Source organism: Hipposideros armiger, unplaced genomic scaffold (genome assembly GCF_001890085.2).
Source record: "Hipposideros armiger isolate ML-2016 unplaced genomic scaffold, ASM189008v1 scaffold_92, whole genome shotgun sequence".
NCBI lineage: Eukaryota > Metazoa > Chordata > Mammalia > Chiroptera > Hipposideridae > Hipposideros > Hipposideros armiger.
This window is the reverse complement of record NW_017731442.1, coordinates 1,652,447-1,674,974: the sequence shown is the minus strand read 5'-3', so window position 1 is coordinate 1,674,974 and position 22,528 is coordinate 1,652,447. Positions and strand designations below refer to the sequence as shown.

The window sequence follows — 22,528 nt, the reverse complement described above, 5'->3', positions numbered from 1 at the left end:
TTATATAAAAAATCATTGTATGACAATGGTTGCATCTCATATTTGTGGGGGAAGGTTGGATTCATTATACAACAAATGATGCTAAGAAAACTGTTTTAAATATTTTTTGTGGTAGAAGGGCAATGAAACTTGACCATTTGCTCACACCAAAATGAAATCTGGATGGATTAAAGACTTAAATGTAAAAGATAAAACTATAAAAGCACTAGAAAAAAATAGATGAATATATTATCATGAGTGTGAGGAGGGCTTTCTTACCTAGAGATTATAAAGGAAAGGATTCACTTGTTTGTGGTGTTTCTGTAGTTTTTTAATACATAAACTCTAATGTTTTGAAATAAACTAATACATACAAATGGCTTAAAAAATCAAATACTAAAGAGGTTATAATGATAAGTAATTGGTTCTCTGCCTGCCCTTCCTATTTCTAAGGCTTAATTTCAGGTGCTTCCTTATATATCTGTAGTAATTTGCTGATAAGATATTCATTTATATTTTCAATAGCTATTCTTAGTGCCTATCAAGTGCTAAAATATAGCTCACTTGCACCACTTTCATCTCCCATCTTCTTCTTAACAGAATACCACTTTAGTCATTCTGCTAGTTACCTTTGCAGCTTTAAATATACTTATCACCTTTAAATCTTGTTCCACAACTATTGGGTTGTCGGAAGTCATGACGCATTTTTTCTGTTTTTTATTGCAAAAATGCGTCTTGACTTTTCCAACAACTCAATATATATATCTAGCTTCTAAACTCAGATATTAGCATCCTTATACTTCCCTTCACTTATGGTCCTCCCTTTATTTCTCAACTTCTGTCATCTATTCTCTTTAACAAAATTGACAGCATTTATAGCTTGTTATATAACCTTAATTGAATCATTTGTGTTTTGTCTGTGTAGCTTGATTCTAAGAGTTTATAAATCAATAAGTTATTATAAGGCTTTTTTTTTTTAAAGCTTTTGTTTGTTTTCCTCTGTTTCCTTTAGGGTCATATTTTTCTTTAAGTTCTCTCAAACTGCAGGCTTCCCTACGATGTCTGTAATTGTTGGTCATCTATCATTTCAGAGCAAAAACCTCATTAGGAGCTTGAATGTGTGGGTGTGCTTGTTATCTGGTGGGATCAGATCTACTAGGTTCCTTAGGTGTGGAGGAGGCTATTGTGCCAGGGGATCCTTGAATGCCAGAAGGCAGAGGCCTTTGCTTGATAACCATTTAATTTCCTCACAGAGAAATCTACTATTTTAGAGGGTAGTAGACACCTGGTACTCTGAACATGGAGGTATGGGGAGTAGACTGCTTTGTATCCTGACTTTCCAGCCCATTTCACTAATGGTGCCTGGACCCCACCCTCTGAGAGTGATTTAGTTGGCCTGGGTTTTGGTGAGGCCTATATATCACAATTTTTAAAAAGCTCCCCAAATGATTCTCCCCTACAACCTGGGTTGAGAGCCACAGTACAAAATAAATGTATTGGGCATGAAAGAATAAGGGGGCTCAGAGAGTGGAAGGTTTTAATCAGAGGTGAAATATTACAGTAGTATATATGGTTCCAAGGGATAGGAGGTCCGGGATATGCTCAAAGTGGATGACTGATGAATAGTAGAAATGAAAGTCACAGTTAAGGAACCAGGAAGCAAGGGTAGTAAGGGACATCCAGATGAACTTTTGAATTTACCCCAAATAAGGTTAGGTCATAAGGCGATAAGGAAGACAATGACACAATAAACACTGAAAAGCAACCAGGAGGTGAACAGATGAGAAATGACAATATGTGAGCATATCTTTCTACACAACAGTAGAAAGATACTATCTGGATCCCACTTCCCTACTCCCTGGATAGTCATGAGGAAGAAAATGAAAAGAAACTTTCTACTATAGAAGTGGTGCGTTTGGGTTACACCACATGTTGCTGGAATATTGAAAAATTTCAAATGTTTATAACTTGGAATATAAAAAGTTACAGAAACTCTAAAGACAGAGAAGAGGAAGTTAGATTTTCAGTTCATGTTTATATTTACCTTCATTTCCAGATATATAACGGATGCTCTCCAAGGCCAGTTCCTTAAGGCCTTTCAACAGTTTTCTCTATTTCACGTTTAGAATCCTAGCCCTAATGAAGCATTCATTGATCCATTTAGGTGTCATGCCTTGTCCAAAATCACTGGTGTGGGTCTAAAGCAGCCATGACAGCCCCTCCCATCAGCAGTGGTTTACAGTTTACAAGTCACTTTCACAATCACCATTTAACTTGATTCTCATACAACTCAATTCAGCAGAGCAGATGTCATTTTTATTTTACACAACAGGAAACTAAGAATCAAGGAGTTTGAGTTTTCCAAGGTCACACAAAAAGAAATGACAGAGCTGCTACTTAACCTGGATTTTTCTGACCTTGAATCCATTTCCCTCCCTACACAACCATGCTATCTCTTGTAACCTTTGGCATTTGTATCAAAGTTAACCTTTGCATTTGTATTAGGTCTTACTCAACAGATTACTTACTGCAAGACAGCTTTGCCATTTATAACAAATAGTTATTATGAAAGGACCAATAATGACCTCTTAAAAAAGTCATCACTAATTGTGTTTCTCATTCATTAACTAAATATGATTGTTTTACTATTAAATAGGTGATAAAAAAAAACTTACTTACCTGATTCTCGTTTTCTTTACTTGCTTCCTGTTCAAGGTGGGCTTTCAAGGCTTTTAACAACTTGTCTGCCTACAGAAAAGTTAAAGATCTTAGCAGAAAAGTAAAAAATCAAATAAGCAAGACAGATATATTGAACATTTTCTCCTGTTCTTATATTCATTGAAAGGCCTTTGGGCAGGCTCTGGGAATAGGATGATGACCAAGTTAGATCTGGTCCCTACCTTCACAGATTTCACAGCAGAGTGGTTAAGTCAGACAAGGAAAGAGGCGATGACAATGCAGTGGATTCAGTGCCAACATGAGGAAGCTCAGGCTATTGTGAGAGAACATAACTGGACTTGGCCACCAGTCTGTCCCACTAGGGTAAACTTCAGAAGGTAACTGGACACACCAGTTCTAAGATAAAGACGTGATGATTCTAGCTGCTGAGGTCTGAAGGACGAATAGGAGAGGGTGCAATGCAGGGAAGGGGTAAAGAAATAGCATGGGAAAGCAAGAATGAGAGTGGATTTTGAAGAACAGAAGTTCAGTGTGACTGGAGTATGGAGCTGTTGGAGGAAATGGTGAGGGAAAATGCTGGGAAAGTGGGCAGGGGTCTGATCCTACAAGGCCTTGTAAGCCTCTTAAGAGTATAAAGTTTACTCTCAAGATAAAGGGCAGTCTCTGAAGAGTCTGCAGCAGAGCAGTGGGTGGTCAGTTTTGCATTACTCAGGATGATCACTGGCTGAACAATGTGCAGGATGCATGTGATGTGGGTAAGATGGAAGACAGGGAAACAGTTAGGAGGCTGTTGTAGGAAACCAGGGATGACTGGCCTGAGCTAAAACAGGGCTGAGGCAATAGAGATGGATTTGAAACATTCCTAGGAAGTAAAAATCAGCATAAATATGGGGGTTGAGGAATAGTAGAAACTTCATTATACCCGGATTTCTGGCTTGGGCAGCTGGTGGAGTGTGGTGGGGGGTCCCTAAGATGGGGAATGGCAAAGATGGGGCAGTCTTAGAGAGGAGGATGGTTACAGGTTCCTGGCATAAGGCAAGTCCTAGTTTCTCTTCCTACCCCAGGAAACTTGACCTTCTTATTCCTTCCTGAAAGAGAAATATTAACCTGATTGGTAATATTTTCCTATGCTTAAAGGGTCAAGCATATTGGTTGGGAACCGAGTTAGGATGATCAGGAAAGGCCTGTCAGAGGTGGTGACTTTTGAGCTGAGGTGTGAACGAGAAGAGGCAGCAGATGAAGATGTGAGGAAGGAGCATTCCAAGCCAAGAGACACCAAGCCCAAAGGCCCTGATATGAGTTGGTGAATGTGAAGGACAGAAAGAAGCCACAGGTGAACACCGGGGCAGGTGGAGGGCAGGGAGATCAGAGGTGACCAGAGCCTGGGCCAGTACAGAGTCACAGGTCACAGTGAGCAGTATGGGTTTCTTCCTCTTAAACTTATTATAAAAAAATGTCAAGTCTATAGGAAAGTTGAAATGGTTTAGTAAACGCTCTTATACTCCCCGCCTAGATTCAACAATCATTCATATTGTCTCATATTTGCCCTCTCTATAATTAATATATATTTCTTGCCAAACTATTTGAAAATAAGTTCCAGACATCATGAAACTTTACCGCTAAATACATCAGCCACATCTCCTAAAAACAAAGGGATATTTTCTTATATAACCTCTATGTATTATCATACCTAGGAAAAATATTAATTTCCTAATATCCTCTGTATGACACCTAGCCCATAATTTTCCCTCAACTGTCTCCAATGTTAGCTGTTTTTGTTTTTTTGTTGTTGTTGTTGTTTTTTTGGGTTTTTTTAGAGGGGGGCGTCACTGGCCCTCACATGTGGGATCCGAACCGGGGCCCTCTGGCATCCCAAGCCAGTTCTTAACCCTCGCGCCACTCAGCTGGCCCAGCTATTTTCTTTTTAAAAAATTTTCCTCCAAATCAGGATCATGCCAAGTTTTTCATATTACTTTTGGAGGAGTTTGGATTTTATTTTAGGTGTAAGGAAAGTCATTGGAAGGCACTGAGCAGAAAAAAATGACACATTCTAAATTTCAAGTATCACCCGACTACCAAGAGAATACTATTGTGAGGCAAGAGTGGTGGCAAGGAGAGCAACAGACAGGCTGAAGCAGTCAGTGGTCAGAGGATGAAGGTGCTGTGGTCCAGGCCTGCAGCACTGGAGATGGTGCACAGAGGTCAGATTTCAAGTGTACTTGGGAGGAAAAGCTGACCAGGATGGATGGGTGTGGGCGGTGAAAGGAGGAACAAGAGTGATCTAAAGTGCATTTGAACTATTTACCGAGACTGGGAAGAGATCTTAATTGTTTTGAACTGACCATGCTATTTAAGATGCACTTAAATACACAAGTCAGAGGCTCAAGAGAGAGGTCCCACTGCAGAGATAGATCTGGGAGTCATTAGTCTTAGAGGAATTTAAAGTTATGAGAATGGATAAGCTCACCAAGGAAGGAATCAGTTAGAGAAAAAGCCAAGGAGAGAACAACTCTGGGGCACTCCACATTTAGAGATTTGGCAGAGGAAAAGAACCAGCAAGGGAGCCTAGAAAAAAGTGCTAGTAAGGCAGAAGAAAATGAAATATGAAAGAAGTCTAGAAAAGAAAGTGGTGTGAGAAGGAAGTGTTAAGTCATGCGAAATGCTGCTAACAGGCAGGTAAGGATAGAGATGAACCACAAGCTTTGTAAGATGCAGGGCATGGTGGCCTCGATAAGAGTGGTTTCAGTGGAAAAGAACAGAGAAATTGGACAGACGAAAGATGTGGGGTCAGGACAGGGTTTTTGTTTTCTTTTTTTTACAGATGGGTGATATGAAGACTTGAGTGCATGTATACGGCAATGAGCCAGCAGAGAGGGAGAAATTGATGTAGGAGAGAAGATAATTGCAGGAATATAGCTAACAGTAGAGGAGGCAACAGGTTTCCAGGCACAAATGATAAGGCTGCCCTTTTATTATAATAGGAGGGAGGCAGAGTAGGCAGGGACAGGTGCAGGCTGTCTGGAGGGTTTGGTGGTAAAAAGATGAGTAATTCTCAGCTGATTCCATCTATTTTTCCATGACCTATGAAGAAAAGTCATCAAGTGAGGTAAGGGAACCAATCTGAGGTGAGAAGATGTGAAATAATTGTCCTCAACTATGGGAAAGTTAAATGACTACCAAGGAAGTGTAGTAGAATCAAATGCTCCTTTGATGATTTATAGTCATGAACTTAAATTATGTTCAACAAACTCAGGTGATTTTCTCCAACCAGGATCAGCTGGTAAGGCACGGCAAAGATTAAGCACATAGTTGGGTTTAATCAGGCTTAGAGTTTTGCCAGGTGAGGGAGGGGAGCTTCAAGCAAGTGGAAATAGTGCCAGTCTTTGTAATCTAAGCTTGCAAGAAGAAAAGTGAGGGCATGAGTGAGAAAAGGACCAGTGGCCATAGTATAAATATTAGTAACTGACTCCTTCATTTGGCTTTACCATTAACAGTAGTATCTCGAACAAAAGAGTGAATACTTTCTAAATTTATTTAGAATGTTATCATACTGGTAAAATTTATTTAAATCTTATTGTTACATTAAAAAATAAATCCATTTCTTAGAGCAATTTATTCATTTTCGCTATATACTTGGAATTTAAAAAGCTCATTTGACTTAATGAGCTCCTGGGCTGTACCAACTGTAAATAATTTAAAACCTTTTAATTATGGAAAATTTCAAACACATACAAAAGGAGAGAATAGTGTAATGAACCCTATGTATCTATCACCCAGTTTCAACTTATCAATATTCTGCTATTCTTACTTCATCTAGTCCCCTTCTTTTTCTGAGTCTTTTATAGCAAATCCCAGGCATCATAACATTTCAGCTGTAAATACTTGGTATGTACTACTAAGAGATAAATGGTTGTGGGGCCTTATTGTTAGCCAGAGATCTGAATTCAGGTGGCAAACCTCCACTGTAACTCTCTTGCTACCCTCCAGTGCTTTATTCTAGCACTGCCAAAAAGTGGGTGTAAATAATAGACTGAATGATTATTCAGCATCTCCTATACAAAATGTATTGCACTTAGTATTGTAAAGACTTCCAAGGCGGATGGATGAGATCCTTGTTCAACTTTTAGTAGAGAAGATAACATTCATAAACAACCAGAGTACAAGGTGTGGAAACCTGTAAGTGCTCAAAGACAGTACTTGAAATTAAACTGTTTAAAAAGCACACAGGGGTCCTGCGGTTATTGGGGTGGCGGACCTGTGGCTAAGGCAATGAAGAGGAGGGGATGGGACAAGGCACCAAGTCAGTGTTGACATTTCAGTTGGATTGTGAAAAGTAATTGGAAATTATTCATGTAGATAAAGAAGAGGGAGAGAGAGGGGGATCTGAGGCCAAAGAGTCAAAACTGGCAAAGACACAAAGATGGACAAAGGCGCCAAGTGTTCAGAGATCAATCCAGTTTGGATGCAGTATTGGAAAAAAGATGTCAGCTAGGCGACAAAAAGCCTAAGGGATTAAAGCTAATACCTTATGTGTATGAAGTATTAGGGAACCATTGAACACCACAGCTCAGAAATATCTCCAAAGACACTCCTTTATCATTCAGCCCTAACGGGTACCTGGGCACTGATTATTTTGTTCAAGCCATTTAAAATCATTTGTGATGCCTGATTTAGGCATTCACTCAGTGTAAATACCACAGCCAGCAGAACAAATCTCCACAGTATACATTAGCATTATGTGGGAAAATTCCACTACACTCTAATACAGAACCCCAGCCCCAAACTGAATAATCCCCACATTTCCCCTCAACATTTTGCAGCCCCAGAGTCAAAGACCTTACTGGTGTGGAAACTGAACATTGCCACAATAGTGATCAATAAATGAACGATCATATTAGATCAAGGCTGCATTATAAAAATGTATCCACGGAGGTGGTCTCCAAATAAAGTAGCAAGACATTTTGGGCGCTACTGCAATTTACATAACTGTTACTATTTGGAATTTTCCAGAATCTAAGGCAATTATTTCCGCGACTGCTAAACAATCGGGATTAGACCCAGCATTCCTTGAGCTTTCTGGGCCTGCATTTCGTGATTAATGCCCTGGGAAGTATCACAGAATACGTCCAATAAAATCAAACAAACCCCTTTAAAGCCGAGGCCCCAGAAAAGTCAGCTTCAAAAAAAGGTGAAGACTATGGCTCCCTCTCCGTCCAACTTTTGCAGGGTTGGAGGTACCACCGTGAACCAAATCTAATGCCGCAGGTGCGGACTCGGTCCCTTCCCACTGCGTCTACCTAAGGCCGCTCAGTCCCTTCCCACCGCGTCTTCCCCCGCCCGTCACCGGCCCCGTACCCTCAGGTTAGCCCGTAGGCCCAGACTCTTGGCTAAGCTCTGCAGGTCACTGTACTTGAGGGAATCCAGCTCCTCCAGGGAGGGGACGGTCATCGCGAGCTGCAATCCAGGAAACCCACGCAGATGGTATAGATCCCCCAAACTCAGCGGCGCGATTCAAAACTCTAAAGCCACCGTAAACGTTGACCAAGCCACTCTTATAGCCAGTTTAAATTAGGAATGCTGCACTTCCATTGGTTAAAAATGTCTAGAAGGCGGGGCTTCCTGGCGCTGACCAATAGGAAGACTGATTCCCCCCTACAGATGTACGTTCTACTCCACCCCTCACCAACGCTTAGGCGCGGAAGGGCCGGCAGAGCCCACCGCTCACGATGTCCAATGAAGACGCGAGATCCGTGCTTGGGGCGGGGCCTGGTGCGTGTTTGAAAGCGAGGCGCCTTGTTGCGGGAAAATGGAGGATAGGCCGGTGATGCGTCACTTGTGCTATGTAAAGCTACGGGAGGATGACACTTGTGAGGGCACTAAGACAACTGACGAACCTACTCTTATGTCTTCCATGGAGTGGGACACTCAGGTGGTGAAGGGGTCCTCTCCGCTCGGCCCCTCAGGGCTGGAGACGGAGGAGCCACCATCCGACACGCAGTTGCCGTGGTGGCTGCAGCCCGAGAGGTGCGCCGTGTTCCAGTGTGCGCAGTGCTACGCCGTGCTTGCTGACTCGGTGCACCTCGCCTGGGACCTGTCGCAGCCTCTCGGGGCCGTGGTCTTCTCCAGTGAGTTGGGACGGCGTCTGGGGAAGGCGGAGGAGGGCGAAGAGGGTGTTCCGGCTTTCTCACGAGTTGTTCGAGAGCCGGATAGGGAAGAAATCTGGATTAAGATCTGGGAATTAAACCTTCGCCAGAGATGGGGGCAACTTTTCTTGATTTTTGTGGCCTCAATGAGTCTCTGTCTGGAGGGGTAAGTTTTTACTCATTCTGACCCGCTTTTTTTTTCTTCCTTAGGAGTCACAAATAACGTGGTTTTGGAAGCTACCTACCTAGTTGGCATTGAAGGGTCACTCAAAGGCAGGTATGTACTGAAAATTCCTAATTGGTCTCTAGTCCCTGACTTAATGATACTGAGGAGCGTGAAATCAACCTGCACAAGGAGAAAACGGTTTCTGTTTTACGCTAGAAGAAAAGTTTATTCCATCCATAAAATGTATTGGGAGTATGCTCCTTTTACCTGTTTGAGTCTTGTACCAACTCGATGCATTAACGAATGGAAAAGTTGTATTTGTGTGTAGATTGTAAGATCTTTCTGAGGACCACGGCTCCCTAGTGGCTTGTGCAAATGAAATGAGGCTAAGAAAAATATGTTTAGTAGAGGAAAAAGGAGAAAATAATCTTTTGGTGTATAGTGAGAATAACTTACTAGGTTAATTTTATTTTATTTTTTAGCTGAGCCATCCTGCCACCTGTTGGCAGCTCAGCGGCAGCTCAGCTCGGGCCAGGAATCGAACCGGCGACCCTGTTGCTCAGAGCTCACACTCTTGAGCAAGCTCTTAACCAACTAAGCCACTTAGCTGGCCTTGAGAATAACTTACTACAAACTACACTCCTTTGTTGGTAACTAGGACTTTTACGTTTGCATTTAACCTGGAGTTTGTAATAAGCAGTGGCAGGACTAATTCTGTTATAACCCAGGAAACGAGAAAAACACAGTTGAATGTTATAATCTCCACTTATCCATGGTTTCGCTTTCTGAGGTTTCAATTACTCTGTGGGCAACTGCAGTCTGAAAATATTAAATGGGAAATTCCAGAAATAATAAGTTTTAAATTGCGCATCATTCAGAATAACTTGTTGAAATCTCACAATGTCCTGCCCTTTTGTCCAATGTATCCATGCTGTACACACCACCTGCTGGTTAGTCACTAGCCATCTGGGTTATCAGATCAGCTGTCCTGTATCAGTGCTGGTGTTCAAGTAACCCTTATTTTACTTAATAATGGCCTCAAAGTGCAAGTGTAGTGATGCTGTCAATTCAGATATGCTAAAGAGAAGCTGTGAAGTGTATATATAGAAAAACATAATATGTATAGGGTTCAGTACTATCTGTGGTTTTAGGCATTCACTGAGGGTCTTGGAAACATATCCCCTGAGGATAAGGGGGTACTACTGTATTGCTTAGTAAACTTTGCATCTTGTATTATGATTTACAAGTGACAACATACTCAGTGAATTTAGTATTACAAGGCTCCCCAGTTTTGAGTGTTGGCTTTAACAATAAGACAATTCATTCGGTCCACAGTTTGGTTCAATTTCAGGGTTATAGGAATCCTTAGTTGCTTTACTCAGTGACCAGGAAGAGATCTCCTGTTCCTCTTTCCCAACTGAAAGACACTTACTCCCTATCCTTTTTGGCGTGTACTCTTCCCACCCAAAGGGAACAGAGAAGAAAGGAGTGGTGGCCTCCTGCTTGGAATTGGATCATTTGGGGCCAGAGGCAGAAGCTCTCTGAATAGCTTAGAGAGCAGGATAATGCATCTAGGCCCGTGCTATCTAAGACTGTAACCACTAGCTATTCAGCGCTTGAAATGTGGCCATTCTGAATTGAGATTGTTGTGACTGTAAAATACATACTGGATTTTGAACACTTGGTACAAAAAAATATTAATAATTAAAAATACTGATTATATGTTGAAATGATATTTTGTTATGTTGAAATACATTAAATACATGAAACACATTAAAACTAATTTCACCTTAATTTTTTTTTTTTTTTTTGATTGGGGCATTGGGGGATGGGAACAGCACTGGGGAATTGGGGGAAGGGGAACAGACAAGCTGCTGTCCTTTTGTTCTTCAGTCTAGTTGTGGAGGATGTTGCTTCACTGGCCCAAGTTGGCTCCATCATTGGGCTCTTCCTGGGCAAGGCAGATCAGTCGCCGGCTTCTGGACGGCCGCTCACGGTGGCTGCTGGCCACTCATGCTGGCTGCTGGCTGCACACGGTAGCCCATGGCAACCCACAGCAGGGGCTGCAGCCTACTCCATCACTGGCGACTCACGGCAGCCCAGCTCCAGGTTGAGCTGTAGTTCAGCATCTTAGCTGTAGAGGGCAGTGTCACTGGTCCTCATATGTGGGATCTGAAACGGCCCTCTGGTGTCCCAAGCCAGCTCTTAAAACGCGCCACTCGGCCGGCCCTCACCTTAACTTTTTTTAACAAGACTTAATGAGAATTTTAAATTTCTTATGTGGCTCACACTATATTCCTATTGAACATTACTGATTTAGATGGTTTATAAAACACTAGAGGGAAAGTCCTGTGTATTTGGATATTTTTGAAATAAGGGGAGCCATGGGACTTGGCAAGAAGAGATTGGGAAAGTCATGATGTATTTTTCTATGTTTTTCAATGCAAAAATGCGTCATGACTTTACCGACGACCCAATATTATCAAGAATTGGCTCATGTGATTATGGAGGATGAGAAGTCCTAAGAGTTGTAGTTGGCAAGGTGGAGACACAGGAGAACCAATGGTTTAATTCTAGTCCAAGTCCACAGGCCTGAGAACCAAGAGAGCCAAAGGTGTAAGTTTCAGTCCAAAAGCCAGCAGGCTCGAAACCCAAGAAGCCCACATTTCAGTTCAAGTCCAAAGGCAGGAGAAAAGACCAGTGCCACAGCTGAAGGTAGTCAGACAAGTGTTCCTTCTTTCAAATAAGAGGATCAGTCTTATGCTCCTTTCAGGTCTCCAGCTGATTAGATGAGGGCCACCCACATTAGTCGGGTGATTGCTTTACTCAGATGTTAATCTCATTCAAAAGTACCCTCACAAACACATAATGTTTGACAAAATAACTGGGAACTTCCTGGCTCAATCAAATGGACACATAAAATTTAACCATTAGTTGTTAACTTGGTGCCCACATGTGTCTGTTAAAGTCATACTTAATCTCCAAATAAAGACATTAACAAGATCATAATTTTGCCCAACATGGTACAACTGTTCTGAATACAACTAAAAATGCACTAACGCCTTCTCTAAAAAAGGTAAAGTCCATAAGTGATGTTTATTTTTCTCCTTGATATAACTTAAATACTATTTATGTAAATTTAACAATACTTAAATACTGTGATATAAAGACAGTACATCTTACGTTACATGATAAGGGAATAAGAGAGGAAAGAAAATAGCGGGAAGAAAACATAAACACACAAACATTTATAACAAATACTCATGACAATTACGGTCCTCAGTTCTATAACTGGTCACATAGTCATAGCTGGTATTTATAACTAACTTCTTCCCCTACCCACTGTGTATTCCCTCTGCCTTCAGCAAGCACTCAACTGGTCATAAGTCTTTACCTGGTGTGGCAATACAAACCTTCATTTGTGAAGGACCTGGGCCCGTTAGCAGACTGATATTCAAGGAAATATTTGTTTTATATTGCATGCATAAGAATAATTTAGGGATTTCTTTACATTTTGCCCTGTGCCATATATTGGTTTCTGAGACATTTATTTGTAGGTACTATGCTTTGTCTGATATAATTAATTCCTACATAGAAGTTAATTCAAATTAATGTAACTATTTCATGGCTTGCCTTTTTGGTTGCATTTACAAAAAATACAGTACTCGTGTGGTATGAGACTTCATTTACCAATAAATTTAGTATATTTTGTTGCTGTTATTTTTTAGTATCCATTGACATGAATCTGTTTCTTTTTAGCCATGTGATTTTTATATGCTAGAATTTTACTGCATAGTATGTTTATACAAATAGTTTTTACCCTTACCAAGCCACTATAAAATTGCTTTTAGTATATGCATGAAGAAACATAGTTTATTTTGTCCTAAAACATTTCTTTGTAATATTTGGATGTTCTTATATACCAGCAAATATGGTAAGTGACTTACCCAAGTGGTATAACTAGAACTATAACCAGCATTTCCTGATTTTTCCATCCAATAATCTTTCAGAGGATGAAGGAAAAGAAAATTGATGGCTTGCTAGGGTAATAGGTTTCCTTTTCTTTCATTTCCATTTTGACTGGGTAAATTTTTTTGTTACTTTTTTGTTATATCTGCAAAATAAAAATCTTGATTTGAATTCTATTAATAAATTGTTTAGTAAGCCAAAGTCAACTTGATTATTTTACTTTAACTAATTTTAGTGATAGATAATTTACATGGTCATGTGTAGTTTTTATGTTGTTTGTTTTTAGCTGAGCCATCCTGCCACCTGTTGGCAGCTTAGCGGCTGCTCAGCTCGGGCCGGGACTCGAATCCCGGGACTCGAATCGCTGTTGCTCAGAGCTCAAATGCTTGAGCGAGCTCTTAACCAACTGAGCCACTCCACCTGCCCCATGTGTGGTTTTTATGTTTGATGTTAATCTTATTAGTCAGTTCTCCTCTTCAAATGTAAATTACTCTTCCCTATTGAAGTAACATTTGTACATCCGTGATTTATTTTGTGGCCAGAATCTACAAGGGTATCTGTAATCTAGGGTGTAATTATATTAAAATCTGAGTTAACCTTTTTTGAATGTGACATTTCTTCATTCTCACTCCTCTTACAGCATAGTTTTAGGAATGCTTCCAGAGACTGGCTATTTTGTATTTGCTCTCTGATTTTCTTCCTTACCCATATCCTGTTTTTTTTCCCCCCAGCATTTACAACCTTTTATTCTGTAGTTCCTGTGGGATTCCCATTGGTTTCCATCTGTATTCTACCCATGCTGCCCTGGCTGCCTTGAGAGGTCACTTCTGCCTCTCTAGTGATAAAATGGTGTGGTGAGTAGACTTAGGTATTCTTTATCAAATAAATTTAAAAGATCTTCCAGAAAAGGCAGAATGTTTTTACCAAAGAAGATGTGAAAGCCAGGCACTGTCTACAAAAAAGGTGGCAGTGGGACCAAAAAACAGTTTCATAACATTATGATCATTTTGTTTATTTTTTAAGTCCTCACAGTAGTGATTTTATTTAGTTGCACATTATGATCATTTTAGATGTCTTATAATCATACCAGGTCTTCATAATCATATCGTGGAATAATTTGGAAGATATTCTTTCATTATAGAAATTTCTGGAAGTAAGCTTTTGCAAAATAATGTTGTAGTAGACACTTTTTGGTTTTGTGCCCCGCCTATCTCCATCCCATAGGGTTGGACCTAGTGGCCATGTTTGTATCATGTGTGATATCACTCTCATGTGATGGGATCGAGAATGGGTACTTGACCTAAGCTAAGCCAATCGGGTTTTCTACCCTAGGAATTTGAAATAAGGACCCAGAGACATTGGTCATTTATAGATGGTACTGGTGAGGAAGCTGGGAAGTGAAAGCTTTAGGTTTAGGGTAGCTATTTTCTACATTATGCATGTAGATAGAGAGAAATCTTGTCTGCAGAAAAAGAAGAATGAAACAGATACACAAAGTAAAAAATAATGACCATGTGGCCTCACAGAGTCTGAAAAAGTACCTTACTGGCTATTCCATCTCATGAATTACTTTGGATATTTCTTTATCTTTCTAATAAATTCACTTTTTATTTAAGCTTTTTTGTTTATTACAATAAACTGAAACATCCATCAAAGTCTTTTCTTGACCATTAAAACTAGCTATTGATGACCTGGTTTGTGCCAGATATTATGCTGCCTCACTGAGGTCATAATATAAGAAAACAGGCTCAGAGAGATAGAGGAACTGAGATTTAAATTCATGTCTTATCTCCAAAGCTCATTTTTTTCTTTCATAAAACATAAAGTTCCTTTTTCTCATTTAATGTGCTTCGATAGTTATTTCTAGCTGAGTTATGGATGGCACAATAAAACTCATAAAGCCCATCCTTTACCACGAGGTTGTTCAATGTGCATTAGGTATACCATTTGTTCTTCAATGCAGATTTTCAAAAAGAAATATATACTTGAGATGTATTGATATTTTACTTTAATTTCTAGCTTCTTCTTACAAAATTTCTATTTAGGATTAAGTTAAAGGGGGGATAAAAGTTATCTCTAAGTGTGTGCTATTAGTAACCTCAAATCTTTTTTAGAAATAGTTGTAATTGTTCCAGCAGAACTGTAATTGAGTTTTTGCCTAGAAGTAAGCTTTTAGTAACCAATTTTTAATATAAATTTAAAAAACATTGTGGGATTCTAAGTAATTTATTAATCTTTAAAATGAGGAGTTGGAACCAAAGGTCAGTATATTCTTTTTAAGTAGAAATTAGGAAAGTATAGTGGTAGCATGAGTCTGGGAAGAGAATAAATCTATATCTGTGTTGGTTGCCAGTCACAGAAAACTTAACAGTGGCTTTAACAACTAAGGGGTGGGGGCAGCTGGCCACTCCAGGAGTCTTCTAGTGGCTCAGCTGTGACAGAAGCATTTCTTGTTTTCTTGGCCTTTTCCTCTTGGATGCAAGATGGCTGCCACAATTATAAACATTATGTCCATAGACAGTAGCATCCTTAACTGGAAGGAAAAGGTTATGGGAAGTAGGAGAACACAGAGAATGGTCTTTTTATCAGCAAAATAATTATTGGCCAGAACTGTCATATGATCTCCTTAATCTGGGAAAGCAAGTATGTGACAATAGGGAATAAGATTACCACAACTGGCTTAGAACAGTTATGGTTCATTTCCTAGGACTGGGCACACAGCTGCCCTAAACAAATACTTGGTTCCGCTAGTAACAAAGAAGTTAGGAATAGCTACTGGATAGGCAACTAACAGTATTTGCCATAATGTGATTTCTTTTCTTCTAACTGCTACAAGATCTACTGGTAGAGTATGAAGCTTATACTCATAATGATTATTCATATGATCCTGGTTTTTGTCTTTAGTTTTTCCTGGGATAATTTTGTCTCTTGTATTCCTGGCTGGCAAGGAGAGTCTTTCTGATTGGTTAGTTGAGAATTTGTTTTTCCTACAAAATACATTATGAACCTTGAAATGGAGATCAGTAAGAAGGCAGTCTTTGCTTGACAGATATTTCTTTAGAGGGCAAGTTTGGTTCATTGATAATCTTAACTGTAGTATGGTACTAATATTTTCTCTCTGTTTTCTAGCTATCTCTTAAAAACAAAAGCCATAGTAAATGCATCTGAGATGGATATTCACAACATGCCTCTACCAGAAAAGGTTGCAGAGGTAAAATTTCATGATTGTTGGGTGTTTCCTTTAATATAGACAACTCCTAATAATTTATACCAATGAACTTGGGGGCAATGAACTGGTGTGATACTTCACCAATCCTTTATACTTGGTTTGACATGCCTTATTGAATTTGTGACACAAAACAAAATGGTAAAACCATGTTGTAAGGTGTAGTTCCGGAGGAGGTAGAAAGCTGTTCAGCTCCTGCATTCCTGTAGTCTCCTCTATGTGCTGGAAATGAACACCATCATCTTTCATAGATTTGTCCTCTTTGCAAGCACCATATTATTTAGATGTCTGGAGAGTTCAGTATTACAATATTATTGACTATATTCCCTATGCTGTACTTTACATACCCTGGCTATTTTGTAAATGCCAATTTGTCCTTTTTATTTTTATTTATTTTTAAATTTTTAAAAAGATTTTTATTGGGGAATTTGGGAGGGGAACAGTGTTGGGGAATTGGGGAAGGGGAACATTGTGTTTTTCCAGGACCCATCAGCTCCAAGTCAAGTTGTTGTCCTTCTATCTTAGTTGTGGAGGGCGCAAGCTCAGCTCCAAGTCCAGTTGCTGCATTCAGTGCAGGTGGGCATTATCCACCATCCCATGCAGGAGTCGAGCCGGAAACCTTGTTGCACACTGAGCCATCCGGTGGCTGCTCAGCTCAAGGTGCCGTGTTCAATCTTAGTTGTAGGTGGTCACAGCCCACCATCCCATGCGGGAGTTGAACTGGCAACCTTGCTGCTAAAAGCATGTGCTCTCACCATCTGAGCCATCCTGCCACCTGTTGGCAGCTCAGTGGCAGTTCAGCTCAGGCACAGCTCACTGGCCCATGTGGGAATCAAACCAGCGACCCTGTTGCTCACAGCTCGTGCTCTTAACCAACTGAGCCGCTCGGCTGGCCCCAATTTATACTTTTTAATCCCTTTAACATTTCTTGTAATACTAGTTTGGTGGTAATGAACTTTAGCTTTTTATTGTCTGGGAGGAACTGACTTTATTTGAAACAGTGTGTGGGATGTTCAAGTCTAAGGATGCTGCCCCAAACAATGGAGATTTTGGTGATTAGTTCAGAGAAGGCTGGTAGTTCCATGAGAGCGAGAAGCTAAACCTTAGTTTATGAAAGAGAATCAGGGAAATACACAGCTAAGAAGAGCTCTCCTGGGTTTGGAAGAAAAAAACACTGCCCTTAAAGACTACCCCTACAAAGGAGTCTGAATTTAATTGGATTCCACTGGGGAACAATTTATGTTCCAGAGCGTTGTCAAAAACATTAGAGCAATCACCCAGCAGTTAGTGGGGACTAACAGCCGGGTGTGATGCTAATAGAGACACACAGCCTACACAGAGATCAGGGAAAGAGAGAAAGAGAGTCCTGTAAAACCACTGCCATTCCAGGGTGACTGCACATGCCCAAGGCTGTGTCCTCCAAGGAGTGACTTCAGAGTCTGCACACTGAGGGAAACAGACATCAATCACATAGTCTAGCCAGCTCACTAAACAAATAAACAAATAACCACAAGAAGGGGTGTGTGTGTCGTGTTTAGTATCCAGAGTTGCTACAATATATTATCTAACCTGCCCTGTGTTCAATAAAAAATTAGGAGACACACAAAGAAAAGTATGACCTACATACAAGACAAAAAGCAGGCATCAGAATCTGCTTTTTAGGTCTGGCCGAGTGGCGCGTTGGTTAAGAGCTGGCTTGGGACACCAGAGGGCCCTGGTTTGGATCCCACATGTGAGGGCCAGTGACACTGCCCTCCACAGCTAAGATGCTGAACAACAGCTCAACCTGGAGCTGGGTTGCCGTGAGTCGCCGGCGATGGCGTAGGCTGCAGCCCCTGCTGCAGTGGGTTACCATGGGCTACCGTGTGTAGCCAGCAGTTGCCATGACAGGCGGTTCAGAAGCCAGCGACTGATCTGCCTTGCCCAGGAAGAGCGCAGTGAAGCGATGTCCTCCACAACTAGACTGAGGAACAAAAGGACAGCAACTTGTCTGTTCCCCTTCCCTGATTCCCCAGCGCTGTTCCCATCCCCCAATTCTCCAATAAAAATCTTTTTTTAAAAATCTACTTTTTAAAGGGCCCAAATAAATGAGCAGATAAAGCCTTTAAAAGCAGCCGTTATATGTCCAAAAAGTAAAGATCATGCTTAAAGAAGTAAAAGAAGGTATGATGACAATGTCTCATTGATAGGTCGCCCGGTAAAGGAACGCGCACAGTCAGGCAAGTTAAGAAAGTTTAAGAAGGTCTATTTTATTAAGAGAGAATCTGTCGGGCTGAGTAAAGATGGCTACAGCCCTAGCTGAGCGTCTAAAGGAGACTGCAGCCCTGAGAGAGGGGGTGAGGAAGGTTACATAGGGGCAGTGCTGACAGGGTATCACTGTTTGAACAGAAAATGTTGACTGCCTGTAATCCTTTTCTGTTATCACAAGTTTGGCTCTGTCTGCAGGTGCAGGCCAACAGACATTTTGTTGTTCTCTTGCAGACATGGCTCTGTCTATAAGTCAAGGTCTCTTGAGACCTAACATCAAGTCAAGGTCTTTAACATTCAGAGACCTAACACTTATCAAATAGAGGTATCCCTGAAGAGAGAAATTATAAAGAACCAAATGAAAATCCTGTGAGTTGAAAAGTACAATAACTGACATGAAAGATTCACTAGAGGGACTAAGCAGATTTGAACTGGCCAAAGAATCAGCAAGCTAGGAGATAGATTGATGAGCTTATGCAATCTAAAGAGCAGAGTAAAAAGAATGAAGAAAACTGAACTGAGCCTGAGAGACCTGTTGGGTACTGGCAAGCATATCTAAATATGCTTTGGTGATGGGAGTACAAAAAGGAGAGGAGAAAGGAGAAAAAATATTCAAGGAAATAATGGCTGAAAACGTGTCAAATTTGATGAGAACCATTAACCGACATATTTGAAACCTCAACAAGCTCCAGTAGGATAAATGCAGAGATCTATACCTCAACACATTGTAGTAAAGATGTTGGAATATAGACAAAGAGAAAAAAATCTTGAATGCAACAAAATGAAAAATGATGATTCATGTCCAAGGGCACCCCAATAAGATTAACAGGCTCTAGAGTTACCTGTTTAAGCAAAATTTCCTGATGAATTTTGAGTATTCTTGGACCATAAAAAGTAGATTTCGTGTACTGTGCCATTTACGTCAGAAATATGACTTATTTTGGTTAACCCTGACTTCACCAGAAGACTGTTATCCACTATCCTGTATTCCTTAAGTTTATGAGTCTAGGTACGTGTCGTGTGCTGAGTTACATCACTAAGTTTGTTCTAGATACAGCTATTCTAAGGTTAAAGAGCTATTGAAAATGATCTAAGTACAACAAACATCTGTTCTAAACCTGACAACCATAGTTACTTTTGAAGACCATTTGCAAAATTTTAAAGAAAGAAAGGCATTTTTTACTGTGAATGAGTTAGGGGGGAAAGAGTTGCGTGCCACTAGAAAGGGAGGGGAGACTAGTCGATGCTTCTTTCTCCAGAAGCCTTCTTCCCCCATTCATGTCTTCCTTCCCAATTTTTGGAGTTTCAACCTGGGGAAAGGGGTAGGAAGGAGGGAGACAGAAGCAGTCATGCTCAGCAATGGCTGGTCTTTTTTCATGTGAAACTTATATCTGAGGGTCTTACTGTCCACTGTGTAGGGTAAACTTTCAGAAATAGAACAAATTTATTTATGAAATGTGTGGAGATATTGCCAGCTCCCAGTCACTAACTTAAAATGGCTTCTAAAACCAGCTTGAGAGTTAAGCTTAAGATGCCCTGACATCTGTATATTTCTCTTCCCAGCTGAAAGAGAAGATAATGTTAACGCATACTCACTTAAATTCACTGATGGAGATTCTGAAGGAAGCGACTCCTGACCAGTCCAAGCCAGAAAACTGACCCAGAACCAAAGCTTGAGCATCCTGAGTCAGGCCTTAACCACTGTCTTCAACAACAGGTGCTATTTGATCATTTCTTGAGAAAGATCAATTGTAAGAATGGATGTGAAGTGTGGTTTATTGGTTTGCCTCTAGGCTGATTTCCCAAATGATTCGTGAAGCTGTTTCTAGAAGAGAAACCAAGGAGACTTCTGTCCAGGTTTCATAGCTATTTGCCTTAAGAACTTAACTTCTTTTCAGTTTCATAATACTTATTTCTGAATACATCTTTAACTGCAAATTTAGGGATTAAGAGGCAATGTCCCATGAATGCTCTGATCTAAAAATGCATGACTGGTCCGAAAATAAAGTTGTACTTAATGTTGACTACTGTGATTCCTACATGGAGCAGTTATATGAATACTGAGAATCATTTTTTTATGTAAAATACAGGTATGTACATATTCTGTAGGTAATATTCAGTAAGTTGGATGATATACAATTTTTCTTTCTCTTTTCATTTGGAAACTGAGCCTAATAAGGTAAGAATGAAAGGAATAATAAAACATCAAACATTCAATGAAATGAAATGCTGTTTTCTCATATTTTGCTTTACATAAAGCCCATATTAATTTAATAAATATTTATAATATGCTACTTGCTGGGGATAAAAGGCAAGCAAAAACAGCCACTCTTCTCACAGAGCTTATAATCTAGTCAGAGATGGACAAATAACCACACAAAGACATGTAAAATTATAACTGTAGTAAAGGGTTTAAAGAAAAGGGATCTGTGGTGCTTGTAGTAGGTAACTGACCTGGTTTGGAGGTCAAGGAAGGCCTCTGAGGAATGAAGTGTCAGTAGTGATCTGAAAGATAAGTAGGAGTTAAGGTGGTAGAGGGAACAGCCTGTGCAAAGGCCCTGAGGCCCTTATAAGGCCTACAAGAGTTATGGTGGCTAAAGACCAGAAGATACAAGGCCTTACGGGACTCCTGAAGGATGTTTTTATCCCAAGAACAATGGGAAGCCCTTGAAGAATTTTAAAGGAGGCCTATGACAGGATGATTTTCTTTTTCAGAACCTCATGAGTATCCTGTGGAGAATGGGTTGGAGGGGCATTAAGCCTACCACTAAAGAGGGGCTGACACTAGCACAATCAAGAGATGATATAATATAGCCAAGCGTGGTGCATAGAGAGGTTAATTTGGTTCAGCTATAGCTAGCTGACTTCTTTTTATAGCAGATTCTTTGCATTTTATACTGCATAAAGGATATTTTCTTCTAAAAATACCTTAAACTGGAGAAAAATCTGATTTGTTTTATGCTTTTCAGTTGCAAAATATGGTTCTGTAAGCAAGGGTGAAACCTCTGGTAACAAACAGTTCAAGAAAATACTATATTGAATCATCCTGGGGTTTTTATTGTATGTGGGTTATGTCTGCCTTAATATATTTCTTTGTCTAAATTTAAAAGCAATTCTTATGTAGCTATTTTCTTTAACCTCTGGATTGCCATTTTGGTAGACTTTCAATAGAAAATTAAATGCTTGAACTTGACATCAAATTAAGCTGGCTGGTTTTAAATAGGTTTCTTTTTCCAAATACAAATTACATGCTCACTCTAGAAAAATATAGATATGGATGTGTGACACAATAAAGGGAGTACACTTCCCTTTCCATTTTTGAGAGGCATAATATAGCATGCTGGGAAGTGAGCAGGCTCTGGAGACAAACTATTTGGATTCAGGTTGTGCCTTATGTACTTATTAGCCATGAACTTGAAGAACTTAAATTTTTCTTGAAAAACAGAGATTAAAAACGAATGAGAGGTATAGCGAGGATTAAAAACGAGTTAATGAATACATCTAATGTAATTAGAGCAGTGCTTATATCAATAGTAAGTACTCAAATACTATTATAACCTTCATGCATGTGGATACACATGAAGACATAAAACAAAGGCAATTATATTTTTAACATTCTGCAACCTGCTTTTCACACAATAAATGTCAAGGACAACATTCTACCTGCCCATATGCAAATTTTTTTTTATTTTTTTTTTTAGCTGAGCCATCCTGCCACCTGTTGGCAGCTCAGCTCAGGCGGGGAATCGAACTCTTGACCCCGTTGCTCAGAGCTCAGACACTTGAGCAAGCTCTTAACCAACTGAGCCACTTGGCCAGCCTAGCTTTGAGCTTCTTAATTAACGGAAGAAACCATGTTATTGTAACCCCAACTTCTAGCATAGTACCTGGAGTGGAGTTTATCAGTGTGTGTTAAATGAAGTCTCATAGACCAAAGAACTATTACATAGTAGTTTCACCACAAAAACCACATAGCTTTTGTCCCTCTCCATTTAACAAGAGCCAATCCCAAAGAAGTTTGTAGCATCTACTTTACTTTCTATTATTAAAAAAAACTCTTTTCCTCTGAATCAAGAAGAGAAGAATCTCTTAATTAGTGTTAAAACCTCTAGTTAATTT

At 40.0% G+C, this 22,528-nt stretch overlaps 2 protein-coding genes and 1 long non-coding RNA gene across 3 annotated transcripts in view; 1 reads left to right on the top strand and 2 right to left on the bottom strand.

Annotated features, from left to right (window-relative positions):
- Nucleotides 1-8,226, bottom strand: part of NUSAP1 (nucleolar and spindle associated protein 1) — a 32,641-nt gene extending 24,415 nt beyond the window's left edge. Inside the window, exons 1-2 of the mRNA XM_019644859.1 lie at nt 8,014-8,226; nt 2,659-2,727 (exon numbers count right to left, since the gene is read on the bottom strand). Of these exons, the coding sequence (XP_019500404.1) occupies nt 2,659-2,727; nt 8,014-8,106 (162 nt within the window). The 5' untranslated portion in view covers nt 8,107-8,226. The remainder of the gene's footprint in view (nt 1-2,658; nt 2,728-8,013) is intronic.
- A 141-nt stretch (nt 8,227-8,367) lies between these two features.
- On the top strand, nt 8,368-20,081 carry OIP5 (Opa interacting protein 5). Its single transcript, XM_019644994.1, has 5 exons — nt 8,368-8,783; nt 9,012-9,078; nt 13,668-13,790; nt 16,066-16,147; nt 19,973-20,081. Exons 1-5 carry the CDS (start codon nt 8,465-8,467, stop codon nt 20,066-20,068), a joined length of 687 nt encoding a protein of 228 aa, XP_019500539.1. The 5' UTR covers nt 8,368-8,464; the 3' UTR covers nt 20,069-20,081.
- LOC109384046 (uncharacterized) lies at nt 18,184-21,613 on the bottom strand. Its single transcript, XR_002124337.1, has 3 exons — nt 20,864-21,613; nt 20,006-20,580; nt 18,184-19,719 (listed from the first exon to the last, which is right to left on the bottom strand). It is a non-coding gene; the product is annotated as an uncharacterized LOC109384046 (long non-coding RNA).
- Nucleotides 21,614-22,528: the final 915 nt, after the last annotated feature.